We start from the raw sequence: 17,444 nt of genomic DNA on the forward strand, positions 1-17,444 counted from the left end.
CATTATCACGAGGATACCTTGGTTGGACTATCTGGAAATCCTACCCCTGGATCTCAATCCACAATTCCAGGTTGTCCCAGGGGTGCTGCGGCCATATAGGAGTCAGGATGCCATCCCAGCAGAGAACAGCACTGACGGGGTTCAAAATCAGGCAATAAACCCTATGTCTGTGGAATCCTCTGGGCTAAAGGCCCAGGCAATGTAAGTGGTAGAATATTCCTGCAGGTGACTACAGAGGGAATTCCTCAGTGTTCTGCCTCCCTGAACCAATGGGAATTTCCAAATAGAGCTGTATTTGGAAGTATAAAATTAGGCAATTGGGTTGAACATTCCCTGAATATGTCTGGAGGCAGATACATTCTGCCTTGACCTTCCGGGAGTGCCAAGTGAATAATGCCATCCTCATTTCGGCCAATAGTGATGTGGACAGCTGACCAGGGAAGTCCCTATTTTTGTTAGGAAGCTCTTGGTGAATGTAGTTTCTGGGAAAAGTATGTTGATTATCCCTTCCAAGGGTAGAGGAGGGTGAAGCTAATTTATCTGTTCAGTGGGGTCTTGCAAGTATCCTCTGCTGCCCTTGTGGAAGTAGACACAGAGCTTAGAGAGAAAGGCTGAAAATGCTCTCCAAATCCTAGCAGGCCAGTTGAGAAAGCTGAATCAGAAAGTCCGGGACCTCAGTGCAAAGAGCACCTAACTGCCTGAGAATAAGTTGGGGGCAGTGCTGGACAAAGCATCACTGCCAGGGCTGGCAACCAAATACTGGATGAGGTATGGCCAGAAGTGGCCAACCAGCTTTAAAATGCCAAAGACAGGGCAGTCATGAGTGGCGGGGGCCAGGGGGTGGTGGAGATGACCGGTGAGAGTAGGGACAGTAGGCACCCACGATGTGTGCATACACAGATGGGTCCCTGGGACAGTGTAAGCTGAGGTAGAGCTGAAGGTAAGGATGTAATGTTGGAAAGCACACTAACAAACACACTAATAAAGGCATTTATAGAAGTTGATCCACATTCTAGGGACTTAAACCTAGTCATGATACCATCCCAATCCCTTTACAAAAATAACAAAGGTATAAAGATTTCAACTCAACTCTTAACTTATCAATTTCTTTTAATGGAGATCAAGCTCTAAGCTTTGTGGTGCTTTGGGGTTCTATTTCTTAATTTTTTTGTAATAAAGGAGAAGTATGTATACATCTATTCCAAAGATCTACTGGAGCTAGGCCATCTGCCAAGATCACATGATATAGGAAAAAACCCAGGGTCTGTAATACATTAGGAGAATCTTCTAAAAGTCATGGTTTGTGGAAGGGTGATTCAGGTTGCCACTGAGATCACAGAAGGATGGAAAAGGTGCATCACAATCTGATTATGGGTCCCTTTTATGAAGTACTTCCGGATGGTTCAAGATGGTTCAATTCAAAGTCTTTCCTGCAGTTGAGTTGGATTTTTTTCCTGGTGCACAATGGTTCTGTTTCCACTTAGTTCCGGGTGGTTGGAGGTGGTGGAATCCCAGGATATTTAGATCATTTCATTGCTCAGGAAAAACAAGTGTGTGAAGGAAGAAGTCCTTAGCTGTCGGGAATGGGACTGCCCTCTTCCTAAGTCTGAACTTACTGTTCTTGTGTGTATATGGGGGGAGGCAGGCATTCTGGAGGGAGAGGTAAAAGCTTGGCCATCGGATCTAGTGGATAACCCGGATCTATGACTTTTGTAATAACACTGTCAGTTTCTCCTTGTATTTAGACTTTAGAAGAAGATATTCATCTAAGGGAAAAATGAGATACCTAATGTTCACAGCTAATAAGATCATTGTAGAAATGAATGGGGAAAAAAAAGCACATAATTACCCTCGCTCAGAACAAAAACTATCTTCATTAGCATCCTATTCATATAGGTGCTTTATTTTAAAGTTACATTAGAAATAAAGTTTAAAATTACGTTTAAATTATACAGAACTCTAAAATACATGACAGGAAAAACAAAATGGTAAGGAACCAAAAGACAGAAAGTTAAAGGTGAAGTAAACAAAAGCTAAAGGAACATGTTCTAAGTTAAACAAATCAAAATGACATAAGTAAAGCTAGCTAAGAGGTCATCTCCAAAATGATGACAAAGGAACAAACAGGCAGGGTTGAGACCCAGAGTCTAAGGGCCATAAGCCCCAAGCCAGGCACACAAGATCCCCTAAGCTAAACTAAAAAGCCTTACATTCAGTTATTCTCTTGAGGCCAGGAGTCCCTGAAGGAGGGCCGAGGCCTCGGGCATCCTTCCCCACACGGTCAGGCTGCACAGCACATCTGTGTGGTTAGGCCTGTAGGCTGCAAGAGTCTGATGAACTCAGGCCGTCCCAGATCATCTCGCCACACCTAGGGTCCAGCCAGGGAACCATTGCTCACCTCCATCACTGCCCATGAGTGGGACCCTTCACCTAGCGAACATGTGTCCCTCACTAAGAAGGGCAGTACATTGGGGACCCCAGCTAGCTCCTTAATGCTCAGGGACATAAAAGAAAGTCTAATATTCCTTCTAGAGCATTTGCCTTTCAAATTTTCACAGGTTGAAGCCCTAAGCCTGAGAGGTGGGACACTGTGCTGCCAAGCAGAAGGGAGGGCTCTATTGAACATCTGTGAGGACTTCAGAAAAGGGCCCTGGGTTTGCATCCTGACTTTGCTACCTATTAGCTATGTGCCCTTGAGTAAATTACACCTCCATGAGCTTCAGTTTCCAATTTGTGAAGTATTATTAGCGTATCATTACTACGTGATTGTGCACACAGTAAGCAGGTCAGGGAATACACTTGGCACAAGTGACGCAGTGCTTTTGTTTAAAAGTCAGAATCATGAGAGATTTAAGGAAGCAGTTGGAGGGTGGCATAGCTACCCAGCATGTCAGGACTCACCTTTCTGGGTTAATCCATGAAGTGACTCCAAGGGACATCTTGATGAGGACCCTCATTAGCCAAGAAGGTGTCAAACTCTACTTCCAGAGGAAGGGCAACTCAAGTCCATTTTCCTCAAGGAAGGGTCTTAGCCACAGAGGCTCACGTAAGCTTAGAGCCATTTATCTCACCCTTGAAAGAAGTGGTGAATGACAGGAGGGATTCTTTCAGAACCACCTGACACGGTCGTGAACCACACAGTGACTGGGCAGTTGTGCTATCTTCTTCCCCTGGAGACCTCTCAACACAAGAAGGCAGAGCTGTGTGCCTAGACTGGGTGGGCACACTCCTACCTGGAACAGAGACAAGGCTAGAGTAACTGCAGAAGGGCCTTCATGGGGCCCATCTCCCTTTTACTTCAAGCCAGGGCAGAAGTTCAGCTGCTGGTCTCAGGAAAGAGCCTATTTTATTTAGCTGAGCATCCCAAAACACATCCCATTTTAAGGAGAAATCAAGACATTGTTTGCTGGCACAGTGAGGGGCAGAGGAGGGATGAGAGTAAGTCTCTAAAAAAGAAAGGCACAGCACCCAGATTCCAATTCTTTACTTTAATGCCATGTGAGGGTACTGGGGCTCCATGCACCAAAGTGCTTACAGACAGGTAGTGAACGAACATAGGAAGTGTTATGCCATGTACACAGACCCAACACCATACAGAAGGAAGACAGTGGGCCCAGGTGACCTCCCATACTCCAGAGGCAACCTGTTCCTATACCCAGTCTTTGTTCCCGCCTCGTCAACCCCTGCCAACCCACCCTTCTCCCAATTAACATATGTATACATATATGTTTCTTCCAGAATTCCAAAAAGTGCCTCTTCCATTCCAGTTCCCCACACTCCGGCTTCTGATGAATAAAGCCTCCCTCTTTTAAGGATCACAAGGCAGGTACTACCTTCATGAAAGAGCCCCAGCAAAAAGGTACCTAAGAAAGCTTAATCACTTAGAATCAAATATGGACAGAAGGTATGCAGAAGGATATTTCAAGTTCTAACTGGGATCAAACTGCTCAGTGTAAGTAGTTTTTGTTTTGTTGTTGTTGTCATTTGTCTGAACCTCTTCAGGATCCAGCTTAGACCAAGATTGCACACTGAGGCTCACCCCACCTTGTGGCTTGCAAATGTCATTCTTCTAGTCCTCCAACAAGCAACACAGAACAGGAAGATTATGTCACCTGAACAGCCTGAGGCACAAGGCTCAGACAGCAACCAGAATATCCTAAGCCCCAGGAAGAAAGAATAGAAGCTTTCAGAGCACAGTCGACTGCTTTCCACATGATAAGCACTGGACAGCCCCGTGAGTTAACCAAAGGTAGAATAAGGATGGTGACGGTTCCTCTATTTCTTCTATTTAGAGCGTTACCCAAAGAACTCCTCCATCTGGGATGCTGTGATGTGTTTCATTGTGGTTTTGTTTCAATCTTTTTTGTTGCCATTAAGTTTTTCATTTTTGTTGAATTTTGTCATGGCTGCTATTGCACCATACAATCCTATCTCCTAAACTTTTCCCCTTCCCAACCAGTGAGCATGACACCTGGGAGAAAAGGCGCCCAAAGTCAAACATAATGGAAGCTCCGAAGGCAGGCACTTGGTTTGACCCATCAATGTTATGCACAAGAATTCTATGAAAATATACTCTCTTTCGACTGGGTAGAAGCATTCATCCTTTGGAGCCCTCCTTCCTAACCCAGCCCTTCTTATGCTCTAGACCTGACCATTTAGAGTTGAGAAGGGATCCAACTGGGAGAAGTCACTTCCTCAGATATGACCTTTATTTGGAGGCCATCACCTCAAACCACCACATCCAAAAGCACTCTTCATCTTGGCCTTGGCTTCTCATCAGAGAATGGCCAGATTGGGCCACTGAATTCTTTTACTTCATTTGGAAAGAGCTCTAAGCTGGCTGCCAGTATCTCTGCTCTGCCTGGTCTACTGGCCCAGAGCCTTGTCTCTCCCACAATGGCATGAAGTACACCACTGTGAGGACAACACAGGGCCAGAGGGATCCAAAGGAGTGTCTCTAGCAAGGGGCCTGGGGACAGTGTCCTTATCCAGCATCCCTGGAGCCCTAAGCTAGTCTTCAGGGCCTATTTTTGAGCAAACTTGCGTTTGAGCCTACCAATCACTCTATCTTACATGTATAGACTCTAAATAACCGAGGTACTGTGATGCTCTGTGCCAGGGGTGGGAACGAGAAGGAGCCTAGGCCAGATAACTGAAAGCACTGGGATTAACTGTCTCCTTTCTACTCACACTGCCTTTCTCCTGAACAGCTTGCCTCAGTGTCTGTCCAAAAATGAATTTGTATTAGGCAGTAACACCTATTGGAGCAACTTAAACGAAAGACTTCTGTTAGAACAAGACAAGAGCCATGTTGTTGGAGTAAGCTTCAAGCAGGGACATCAACTCCAGAATAGCGATGATTCATTTGTGGATGAGGACAATAGAGAGAACACGTATCTCTGAACCTGAACAACTGACTGTACCTTCCTCTTAGATCTCAGTCTGCACCTCTGTTCCACCATACAACGTGAGTGCAAAGCCACGCCCCGGAATCCCTGTTCCACAGAGGGCCAGGAGGTCGCTACCCCATGAAGGAGTTTGGCAAGGTCCCAGGACTTGGCCTTCTCTTCCTCAGAAGGATGCAGACATCTTCCATTCCCCCTCGCCCTACCTCGCCAATCTGGTCTTGTAGGACTGAGACCAATGAGGCTGTCCTCACCAGTGTTTTACATATGAAAAAAAATCTCCCTACCAAACACAAAGGACAGTCAAGCAGAGTCGTGATTACAGGGAGAAGCCCTTAATGCAGCACAGAAATGTTATGTTCCAATTGCTGGTGCTGCATAGCTCTTCCTTTAGGAGATGCATGTCCATAGCCTGCTTAACTGCCCTAGTCTGCAGATGGAGCAAGAAGAAAATGCAGTGGGAGCAGAACCTTGTGGATCCTTTTCTCTCTCTGAGATGTGGGGAGCAGAACGTGACGGAGGTTTGCTGCTATCGTCCTACAGCTCCTGGTATAGCTGTGCCTCCCACCCAACCCTTTCTCTGCTTCCTCAGAACAGACACTCTCCTAGGAGAACGTGAGCAGGATAAAGCAGCAGGGTTTAAAAAAGAGGGGGGTTCCTATCTACAGAGGTTCACCACAAATTGGATGCTAACCATGAAATGGCAGCCAAAGAGATTCTGAGCCTCCAGAAAGGATGTTACCTCCCATAGATAACAGAAGATCTATGCAACTTGCCTGCTTGACTCAGGGAATCTTCAAAAGGAACCTCTGAAATCTGCATTACAGCCCTGAGAAGATAACCCTTCAAGCAAGGAAGGTTGGTGGAAGGTAGGAGAAGCCAAGGCCCTAAGGCAGGGCTGTAAACATTGTGCTTTTCTAAGGCCAACCTGGTGCATGGCTTTGGCAACTATGGTTGCATCTCCAAAAGGTGGTGAAGAATATGTTTCAGGAGGAAGAGTCTTTCCACATCCTAAGACAAAGCGTGGAACTATCCCTGGGGGAAGAGGGAGAGAAGATGCTGCTTCTTCAGTCAGGGGCTGTGGGGTAGGTCCTTGGGTAAATCCCCCATCATATTCTGTGTTCATACCTATATGCTAGGCACAAGAAAGGGACACTCGAACAGGGCTGAGGAAGTGATTACGCCTATATTAGTTTGGTAACATGGCACTAAAAAGGGCAGAAACTCTCTTGCAAGATCAAGAGAGTGACAAAACCTCTCTGGACTTCCTGGTCAAGCCCTAGCTAGCCAGACCCCATCAGCCTCAGGCAAAGACTGCTGTGCCTTGAGGAAAGGTCAGGTGAGTGCAGGTACCAAGTGCCCGTTGGCCACAAGCCCTGAGTCTGATCCCGAGGTATAGCCGGGAGACTGGAGCTGCCAGGAGACCTCCATCCCCTTGGAGCTGTGCCTCAGGACTTGGTCCTCACCTCAGCAGGTCTGGGGCAGTTAGTATCCCTTCCAGGGATCTTACCCCAGAGCCACTAAAGAGAATGGACGCCCTCCCTGACGGGACTGTTCCCTACCAGGGCTACTCACCACCATGTGATCTTGAACTCATAGATGGGGCGCTTGCAGTAGTAGTGGTTGATGAGGTGCTTGTCACATACCCCGATGCACTGGTGGTCCACGACGAGGCCCTGGGCTGAGAGGTCCGTGACCAGGCAGTGCAGTAGGTCATAAACGTCAGCCACAGCCTCCCAGGGCCCAAAAGACACATCCACTTCGCAATGGTGCTCAAAGAGCTGCCCATCGCTCTCGCTCCGCTCGAAGCGCAGGGAGTTGAGAAGAGGACACTCGTAGGGGGTGATGGGCATCTCCTCCTTGAAGACACAGACCTTGAGCTTGGCAAAGCGGGCCTTCCGCTGTACCGCACGCAGCCGGGCAATCTCCACAATCCGCTCCAAATGGTCTGTGGGGTGAACACAGCACCCATCACTGGGACAGGGGTCAGGAGGTTGGGGTGGGGGGTGGGCAAGGCAGTGTCAGGGCACAAAGAGAGAGCCCCAATGAAGGCAGGATCCAACAGGGGAGAGAGATCCTGCAGAAGGGACTCTGTGGGCTTATGAAGGGCACAAACTTAAACAGGATCATGGATCGCCATGGCAAAAGGAAACCAAAAAGAAGGAATGAGGACAATCCTTTTGAAAGGTGATTTGATGATGTCACAGGCAAGGTGGGTCTTATTTAACCTGAATCTTCCCAGTGTGACTGGGAGGGGAGGACAGAAAGGGAAGCAGGAATCTCTCCAATCTTGAGTAACGTAGATGAATCTCGGACCCACTTCTTCTGGTGAAGACCTAGGCCCAGATAGATGCCTTGCAACCCTCCTTTCCCACACCTCGACCACACTGGGCAGTTGACCCCTCACCTTTGTAATAGGGCATGAGTCCCAGAAATGCCTGGCGCACTTTCTCCCCCTTCAGAGGCTGCATGTTCTCTAGCTGCTCCAGGAGGGGCCCGATAGCATAGTACTGGGCCTCTTTATACACAGCCCGTACACGCTCCCGGGGCGGCAGGTCCCCTGAGCGCAGGAAATTCAGCACATCTCTGAGCAGGAAGGAAAGAGAGTTGGTGAGAAGGAGCTAATGGACCTGGGCAGTGACACACAGTAGTTAGAGCACAGAATCTGGGACCAGACTACCAGCTGTGTAACCTTGGGTAAGTGAACCTAACCTCTCTGTGCCCTGATTTTCTCATCTGTAAAAGGGGGGAAATTAAAAAAAAAAACAACTACCCCATAATGGAATGAAGGGATTAAGTGAGTTAATAGATAAAAAGTGCTTGGAAAATACCTGGCACTGGGTAAGTCCTCAATACGCATTAGGAGCTATTATTATCAGTATCATTACTATTATAACTATTATTAGGCGTAATATTTTTTATTTTTACTAGGTGTTGTTATTATTGGGTATACATAGGAATAATGGAAAGATGTGATTTCTAGACTCCTTAATCTATATATTTAAATTGAGATATAATTAATGTGCAATCAAGGTACAAATCGTATAGTTTGGTTACAACCACCACCTACACCAAGATACAGAACATTTCCATCTCCTTAAAGTTTCCCTCTGCCTCTTCCAATTCAACCCCAGAATTCTTCTATCAATGAAGATTAGTTTTGCCTCATCTTGAAATTCATGTAAGTGGAAGCACACAGTACGTTCTCTTCCATGGCTTCTCTCCTTCAACAGAATGTTTCTGAGATTCATCCCCTATGTTGTGTGTAACAAACTAAGTGGCCCCGCATTGAATGGATATGCTGTAATTTATTTACCCATTCTCTTGTTGATGGACAGTTGCGTTGTTTCCAGTTTGGGGCTCTTACGAGTAAAGCTGTGATGAACATTCCTGTAAAGACTTTCTGGGGACACATGTACCAACTTCTCTTGGGTATATATTAGGAGTAGAATTGTTCACTCATAAGGTGAAGTGCATGCTTAACAAAATGGTTGTAGCATTTTACATTTCCACCAGCAATGTAGAATGGTTCCCCATCTTCTATATAACCTTGCCATTAGTCTTATTTGGTAGCTATAAAGACATCAAATGCTTACCCCTAACACTTGAACAAACTGGTTCCTGGAGTGAATAAAATCATATACTGCATTTTCTTAAGATAAATATTCAGTTCTTTTCATTCTATCTTCAAATTCTTTAGTGCTAAGAATAATCAGATCCTTTACTGGTAGGTGTGGGAAGGTCTTTTCTGTAAAGATATGTGAGTAAACCCCAAGATCAAGATGTTGCCTCAACAGTAGTCTCTGACCGTGATGTAATACCAGCTAACACTCACTAAGTACTAACCTGTGTCAGTCACTATTCATGTGTTATCCCATTTAGTCACTTCAATGACATTGTGGGTAAGTGCCATTTTAGGTCCATTTTATAAATGAGGAAAAAGAGGGGCTCAGAGAGGTCAAGGAATACCCTTACTCAAGGAGTCACAGCTAGCAGGAGCCCAGATGCAGACACGGTTGACTCCAAGGCCATACCCACAGTGGTCCAGACCCTAGTCCAAAGTGCTACTCACTGATCACAATGGGAAACCGCCCCAGGCGGCGGCCCAAGCAGCCTTCATGCGGGGGTGCTGGGAGCACATGAACTGCACCAGCAGAGAAATGTACCTGACCAAATGCCTTAAACCCCTATTTTATTTTATCTGAGTCTTTTGGCAACTTCATCTGCTGCTCATGAATCATAGGCCACCGTAGTCCGGCAGCCCGAGGATAAAGGCTACAACAACCTGCTTTCTGCCACACCCTTGCCTGGCTCTGACCCTCTCCAGCTGTGGCCACCTGGGCATGGGCACATCAGCCTACAGCCAAACCCTGTTCCCCCTCACCACAACTCCTTTCCAAATTAACCCTCCAGGATCTTACGCAAACCTTGGTCCGCTCTGAAAAACATAACCCCGGGGCAAGGCCCAGCTAAGAGTGTTGTGGGAGCTGCCAGCCGGGGCCAGCACTTTCCTCCCCCAAACAGCCTGCAAACAAAAATCTTTTTATAGCTCTGCAGAGCGATGTGACACTTTGTTTTCTCAGCACTGGAGGCAGCTGACAGCCCAATGGGGACACCCAGATGGTTCACAGTAAATTGTTTGACCAGAGGCTCCTTTCTGAACATAAAAATGTCCTTTCTCCCAGTGCAGGCAATCCTACTTGGAGGCCAGCACAGAGACGTGGTGGTTGGAGAGTTTTTGCCTCCCTAGTCAATCTGTTGAAGGTGGAGAACCATGTTAGTTCTCTAGTCATCTCCAAAGTTAGACTGAAGGGGCAAAGAGCTTTAGCCACATGCTCTGGAAGGACCTGGCCAGGGGTCACACCGAGGCTCCTCATGTAATTGGCATGGCAGGCCTGTGAGGCAGCTATCATTATTTCTCATTTCACAAATAAGGAAACTAAAACATAAAGTCTTTAAGCTGTTCATGTGTAAGGTGTCAGAAGTCCTTTCTTGGGAGGGCTATTTTCTTTTTTGAGATTGTGTCTTTCCATGTTTTAGTATTAAAATGACAGTCACAATTGAAGGTGTTTTTTTTTTTTTTTAAAGACTTTTCTTGGCAAAATTAAAGGATGGCAATCACATATTGGCCGTTCCCTCACCTTTTTTGTTCGTTTGTTTTAAACTCTTGAAGGAAGTCTGAGAACCACGGTCCCACACTGTGTCCCTCCCTAAGGGCAATGTGGAGCCCCAGAATCTGAATCTGAGGATTTTCCCCAAGAAGTTGCTTTAGAATCTCCCACCTCCAGGGGGGATCACACCTGCTCCACACAGATGACAACTTCCTGGTCTTTTTTTTTTTTTTTTTTTTAAGATTTTATTTATTTATTTGAGAGAGAGAATGAGAGACAGAGAGCACGAGAGGGAAGAGGGCAGAGGGAGAAGCAGGCTCCTCGCCGAGCAGGGAGGGAGCCCGATGCGGGACTCGATCCCGGGACTCCAGGATCATGACCTGAGCCGAAGGCAGTCGCTTAACCAACTGAGCCACCCAGGCGCCCACAACTTCCTGGTCTTAAATTTCACAGGACAGAAGCAGTTTCACCACATCCAGCCAGTGTGTGTCACCTGGGATTTCTCTGGCTGTCCTCGTCTCCTCTGGGAAAAAAACTATGACTTTTGATCTCATTCAATAAACACATTTATTGAATTCCATCAGTACATTTGTTATCTCCTCTTCTAGGTATTATAGAAGACACCAAAGCCCCATACCGAAACCCAGGACACTCACTAGGACTATAAAGTTGACCATAGAGGGAGAAACATACCCAAAGTGGGTGCCATCCCGGTCAATGAAGTACCGGCCCTCGGCGTCTGTGGGGATGTAATGCCGCCCGCTGAACATGGCCGCCAGCATGGTGTCTTCATAGCGCCGCAGGGTAGACAGGCGTGTGGTGAAGTGAGCCCCTCCAATGTTGAGGGGGACAACCTCAGGAAACTGGAAAGGAACCACCGGCACTTTCAGCCAGGCATTGGGGAATGAGAGCAGGGGCTGCTCTGCCTGCAGTCTCCTTGGGTCTCATCAGTGCTGCACCACTCACGCACCCAAGGCTAAAATCTGGGAATGCTCCTTCTGATGCTCTTCTCTCTCTCCTCCCTCTGCCCACACTCCTCAGTTGCCAAGTCCACCCCACTGTCCCCCTGATAGCCATTAAATCAGGCCTCCCCACCCCAGTTCTACTATCTCTGCTCTATTACCACTTTTATGCCCTTGCTTATGCTGTCTTCTCTGTCCAGAATGTTCTTTCCACTCTCCCTCTGTCCATCTAGCAAATGCAATTGCCCTACATGCGGTGTGCTCAAGGGCACCCATCTGCGAGAGGTCTGCTAGCCCAGCTGTGTGCCTTTCTCTAGTGCACACCGAGGCACCATGGAAGTTGGCAGCATCTACGCATTCGAAAAGCTTCTCTTCAAGTTTCCTGATTTTGTGAGCATTTCTGCTCTTTTGTCCCTCGCCTGCCCCAAGACAGACTTAACTAAGTATTCCCTCCATCGTGCCTTCACCATGTGCCATGCTCTCCTCTTTATACTGCCTAGCGTGATACACTGGCACTTAATTACTCCTGTGAGCCTACCCTTCGAGACCCCAAGCTTCCTGAGGGCAGGGACAGCATCTTATTCACTAATCACGAGGCCACCCACAGCGGGGATCGGAGATGTTTGTGGAATTATTCCAGGCATCCACTCCTCACTACCTCACCGCTTCTCTCCTACTTAATCTGTAGGGTGAGATCAGTCCCTAGTCCAGCTCAGGTTCTGGAGGCAAGGGCAGGGGGAGGAATAGGGAATGACAGTATAGATTGGCCCAGAGAAGCTCTAGGTTCTCCCTAAAATGCTCAGGAACTTTTTTTGGGGGGGGCGGAATAGCCTTCACTGCTTGTGGTTTTAAAAGAAATGAAGCCAGTTCTCTCTAATTTTCCCACGAACCTCCAGATTAACTAAAATTTTATACTAGTGCACACTTTTTAATATGACATCTCTCAGGCTCCAGTGTATAATTATCTAGATAGTCCTTTCCCCCAGCTTTCCAGTTCTATTTTTTTTCCACTTTTTTTTTTTGAGGTATAGTTGACACATAATGTTATATTAGTTCTGGGTGTATGACACAGTGATTTGACAGGTCTATACCTTATTGTCTGCTCACCGCAAGTGTAGCTACCACCTGCCACCATATATCGCTATTACGATATCATTGACTATATTCCTTACACTGTACCTTTTATCCCAGGGACTTATTCATTCCCTAACTGGGAGCCACTACCTCCCACTCCCCTTCGCCCATTTTGCCCATCCCTCCACGCTCCCTCCCCTCTGGTAACCACTGGTTTGTTCTCTGTATTTATGAGTCTATTTATGCTTTGTTTTTTGTTTGTTTTTTAGATTCCACATATAAGTAAAATAATGTGTTTTCAAATTCTTTGTGCAATAAAGTAGGATACAAATACATTAAATCAAAGTTACCCAGAGCCTAATGCAGTGCCTGGCTTGCCGTAAAGACCCAAATATGCACTGAATGAATGAGTGAATGAATGAATGAGTGAATGAAAAAAATACACAGTTCTTGTGTATGTATGCACTGTTACTCTTCTGCAACCAAAGGACAGCAAATGCCTTCTACTTACTCTACAGCTCCTCTAAAACTATTGTATGTGCATACCAAGGACTCAAATATCATTTTGGGATAATAATACTTTACATTTCTGGAGCTCTTTACACCTTTTCCAAGGACATCTCATATCAGTCCCAGTGTCTGCTCCATAGTAGAGCTGAAAAGACTGAGGCACAGAGGAAAAAGCAATCAAAAACAGTTTTAGATCTCACATGGAACAATGTACCTGTGGGGGAACTGGCCTACAGTTCTGCGCTCTTTCTCTCAAACCACATTGTTTTCCCAAGGACAGTGCACAAAAGATAAACACCAGTGTTCCTGATGGCTTTTTTTTTTCCCCCCCAACTGCAAAGAGTACTTCCAGGGTTTTGCTCATTATCACAAGTGTTTCATGACGTTGAGAGTTCAGGCTTCTAATGCCGAGAGGACCAGCCACCCCCAGTCCAGCCCTGCCCCTCCGGAGCTGTCCATTTTCCTAGCACTCCACACATCACAACAGGCTCCCTTATCCAGCACTACCTTAGCTCCTACCTCCTAGTCTCCTTCTTCAGTGCCCAGCAGTGCCCCACCTTCCTCCTCTTTTCTCTTTCTCTTGAGGGTCATTTCGGCTCTAAAAATGATACTGTCATACACAGTAAGACCAGTAGGAGCACCCCAGCACAGTAGCTAGCGGAGGAAAGCCATGGAGCTGTCGGGTGAATGTGGACACATCTATTCATTGGCCTGCTTCTTATCTGCACACAGTCCCTTACCCCACCCTCTGGGCAGCTGGAGATTAGGTCTGGGCCACCACGAAGGCCTCCTCTTTAGTTTCCTAGAAGGCACTCTCCTCTTGGGACTCCGAGGTCCCCTTCCCACAGCCTACCCTCCCTCCTCTAGTCGGTAAGGATGGGACAGAGGGGTGGGCCTAAACCAGCCTTGCAGTCAGTGAATACTGGAAGCGGGGATTGGGGGAAGGCGGGGGGAGGGGGGGTGCTGGGGGGGGGTGGTGGGCAGGTGTGCCCCGGGGCAGGGAAGACACACCTGGTGCGTTTTACTGGGGGTGGGTGGGCCCGGGAGCACAGCTCCTCTGGCGCCGCCCTCGGCCCCACCTCTGACCCCAGCCTCAGCGCGGCTCGCACCCCAAGGTCAGCTCTGCTGGGCACCTGCTTCTCCCTCTGCGCCCCTTCCCACGCCCCACCCCCCAGGTACCTCCTGGGGCAGCAGGGGCAGCGCGTGCCCCGCCTGCGTGGCCGTCGGGGTGGCCGGCTCCAGAAAGTCGTCTTCAGCGTCGGAGCTGGACATGGCACCGTCTGGACGACGGCTGTCTGGCTCCCGCCCCGTGACTACCACCATCCCTCTGGCTCTGGACAGTGGGCGCGGCTTCGGGCGGGCGGGCGGCGGCGGCCCGGGCACTAGCGCCGAGCAGCGCCTGACATGACGCGGCGCGGCCGACTGGCGGGCCCGGGGGGCCGAGAGCGCAGCGCGCGAAGGCGGGAGGGCGGCCACTCCCTCAGCGCCCACTGGCTCGCGGACCACCGCGCGGACCGCAGGGCCACCCGCCTGACCCGGCCGCCTCCCGCTATTGGCCGAGGCTCCTCTTGTTCCGCCTCTGATTGGCAGGAAGCTCGTCCAGTCCAAGAGCAGGCAGCGCGTTCGGCCTGCGCCTGAGTGGCCACTGGGAGCCGGGCGTGCTTGCCTGCCCTGCTCTGATTGGTCGTCAGGCAGGCGGTCGCGCCCTCTCCACCCGCTATGTCTCGCTCCGCGCGCAGGGCTGGCTCGCGAGGCCGCCGCCTCTACGCGGGCGCTCCTCGTTGGCTCGGAGGGTGGTTCCCGCATCGGGGTCGACGCCTCCGAACTCGAGAGGAGGCAGGGCTCACGACCTAGCCGTTTGTCTGTCTGCAGGGCAGTGGGTCCCGTGCCTCCTCGGGCGTCGAAGGCCAGGGAAAGCCGGGGGGGCGGGGAACCAGGTCACCTCAGTAGAGATGCGGGAGGAGGGCTGAGGATGTGGAGGATGTGGCGGGAGGACGGCTGAGGTCTCTGAGGTTGTAAGAGAGGAGGGGCAGCACTGCGACAGGGGCCAACCCTCCTCAAGCCACAAGGGCAAGCAGGAATCTGAAAAAAGAAAACGCAAAATTGGAGTAACCGAGTTCAATTAGGAATGGCAGTGACTCTCCATCCTCTACCTGCCAGTTCCTCCGCAGACGGAGACAGGCCCTCCCCAAAGCAGCTGACATCCTGTCTGCAGCCTCAGCCGCTGTGGCCCCTCGTAGGGGCTGGGCCAGCTCAAGGACTCTGCTAGGGATCAAGGCTTGAGCTCTTTCAAACCATTTTTACACCCAGTTCCTCATCTGATCCCCATACTCTTGTGACAGAAAAGGGAAATTGAGATCTAGAAGATCGGGACAGCTTCAGAGAGGTGGGCCATGAGCTAGAGACAGAGCACTTCCTCTGTTGGACCAATCACACTCCCAGCTGCAGAAGGCTTCTAGGTCAGTGTTTTCTCCCACTTTAGTTGCATCCAAATCACTGAGGGGGACCTTGTTAAAATACTGATTCCCAGTCCTACCTCCAGGGAATATGATTTGGTCTGTCTGGAGTGAAGCCCTTACCCTGGCATTCCTAACAAGCTGCTAGGTAATTCTGATGCTGCAGGTCCATGAACCACACTTTGAGTAGCACTGCCCCAAACAGGCCCCCTGGAGGCTTCCTCTTATTTATCACTAACTGCTCCCGCCTTTCTCAACAATATATATAACAAAATTTCCTCTTTCTATCCTATGGTAAGTAGGATGTTTCAGCTGTAACAAAAACTGCAACCAAAATTAGCTTAAATAATAAAAGAGAACTTTATTATTGTACATGGCAAGGAGTCTGAGCAGATCCTGGATTGGTTCACTAAGTAACTCAACTGAACAAGGAGTTACCTGGACCAGCTTCCTTCCATTTATCCACTTGGCCAGATGGCCTCTCCTCCCCTAGGAATCCACAGGAGAAAACACGGGACTAAGGGCTCTCAGGGAGACAGTTATTCCAACTCCTTAAAGAAAGGCTGTATAGGGCGCCTGGGTGGCTCAGTTGGTTAAGCGACTGCCTTCAGCTCAGGTCATGATCCTGGAGTCCCAGGATCGAGTCCCGCATCGGGCTCCCTGCTCAGCAGGGAGTCTGCTTCTCCCTCTGACCCTCACCCCTCTCATGCTCTCTGTCTCTCATTCTCTCTCTCTCAAATAAATAAATAAAATCTTTAAAAAAAAAAAAAAAAAAGGCTGTATAAACAAAATGAGAAGGGAGCCCCAGAGGCTCAGGAGGTAGGGAAATCCATGTCCAACCAGTCTTACATTGCATTCTGAATGTGTTGGAGTTTTCATTTTCCAGTCCTGCTGAGGATTTCCTTCAGGAGTATAGTTTCCCAGTTATTTCTGTTTACACAGTTGGGGGAGGAGGGGCGGCGGGATCCAAGATCAGCAGCCTGGAATGAGGACTTGCTGAATGAGTAGGAAGGGGTTGGAGCAGGCTTTCTGGGAAAGCAGCAGCCATCTCCACCCAACAGTGGAATGACTTCCAGGCCAGTTCACATGAGGGCTGCAGGGAAAGGTCAGTGAGACTTTGAGAGAGGGATGGGGTGAGTAGCAGATACTCAAGCAGAGGTGGGAGCTGCTCGCGGGACGCAGGCAGTTGTATACCCTAGGATCACTTCTGCAAAAGTAAACCAAACAAACAGGCCTGAGATCAAGCCCTGAGATTAGTAACTGGATTCTATTCTCCATGTCTCCCTAAAGAACTTCTGAATGCCAGCAAATCTCTAAAGTACTGACTTAGCTATTGTGTTTTCTCTCCTGATTCTAATTTATTGAATAAATAATTTAACAACCATAAAGGAAATGAAAACAGAAACAAAAGCATCCTTCTTTTCCATATTGCCGTCTTAGTTTTAATTTCGATTTAAATATTTTAGACATATAAACAATTATGGACAATAACTGAAAACCCATATACTTAGCTCCCAGCTCATGAAACACAAAATTACAAACACAACTGTATCTGCACACACCTCCCTAATCTCATTCCCCCCTCTCCTAAATATGGTATGTATTTTTCCATGCATATTTTCTCTTTAGTTGGGATATATGATACAGAAAAGTGCAAAACCATATATGCACAGTTTGAAGAATAATTATAAAGGAGATACCCATAAAACCACATTGCCACCCCCCACATTCTCCAAGTGTCCTCCCTGATGAAGACAACCTCCATTCTGCCAGGTCGCCAGCATCTTCACTTTTCTGACAATCATTTCCTTGTTTCCAAGCTTAACCACTCTCGTCTACATCTCTAAGCAATGCAGTTTAATTTTAGCTGTTTTTAGACTTTATTTTTTAAAGATTTATCTATTTATTTTAGAGGAGAGAGAAAGC

The 17,444-nt window shown here is 48.2% G+C and overlaps 1 protein-coding gene and 1 long non-coding RNA gene across 5 annotated transcripts in view; one reads left to right on the top strand and one right to left on the bottom strand.

Moving 5' to 3' along the window:
- Positions 1-1,092: 1,092 nt before the first annotated feature.
- Positions 1,093-14,950, bottom strand: KCTD7 (potassium channel tetramerization domain containing 7). 4 transcript variants are annotated; one of them, XR_004074513.2, is made up of 6 exons: positions 14,242-14,950; positions 11,210-11,379; positions 7,813-7,991; positions 6,981-7,353; positions 2,902-3,229; positions 1,093-1,766 (listed from the first exon to the last, which is right to left on the bottom strand). XR_004074513.2 is itself a non-coding variant. In XM_006729884.3 (5 exons), the coding sequence occupies exons 1-5, from the start codon at positions 14,383-14,385 to the stop codon at positions 3,043-3,045; spliced, it is 1,053 nt and encodes a 350-aa protein (XP_006729947.2). In that variant the 5' UTR covers positions 14,386-14,764; the 3' UTR covers positions 1,093-3,042. The 4 variants fall into 4 exon arrangements, 3 of the variants coding, with proteins under 3 accessions (XP_006729947.2, XP_081675757.1, XP_030880234.1); XM_006729884.3 differs by having other exon boundaries at positions 1,093-3,229; positions 14,242-14,764; XM_081819631.1 differs by lacking the exon at positions 14,242-14,950 and adding an exon at positions 13,138-13,986 and having other exon boundaries at positions 1,093-3,229.
- LOC145721527 (uncharacterized) overlaps positions 13,731-17,444 on the top strand; it is a 31,770-nt gene continuing 28,056 nt past the window's right edge. The window contains exon 1 of the long non-coding RNA XR_014145255.1: positions 13,731-13,932. This is a non-coding gene — a long non-coding RNA (uncharacterized LOC145721527). The remainder of the gene's footprint in view (positions 13,933-17,444) is intronic.

Source organism: Leptonychotes weddellii, chromosome 5 (genome assembly GCF_054177405.1).
Source record: "Leptonychotes weddellii isolate Sample4059 chromosome 5, ASM5417740v2, whole genome shotgun sequence".
NCBI classification, from domain to species: domain Eukaryota; kingdom Metazoa; phylum Chordata; class Mammalia; order Carnivora; family Phocidae; genus Leptonychotes; species Leptonychotes weddellii.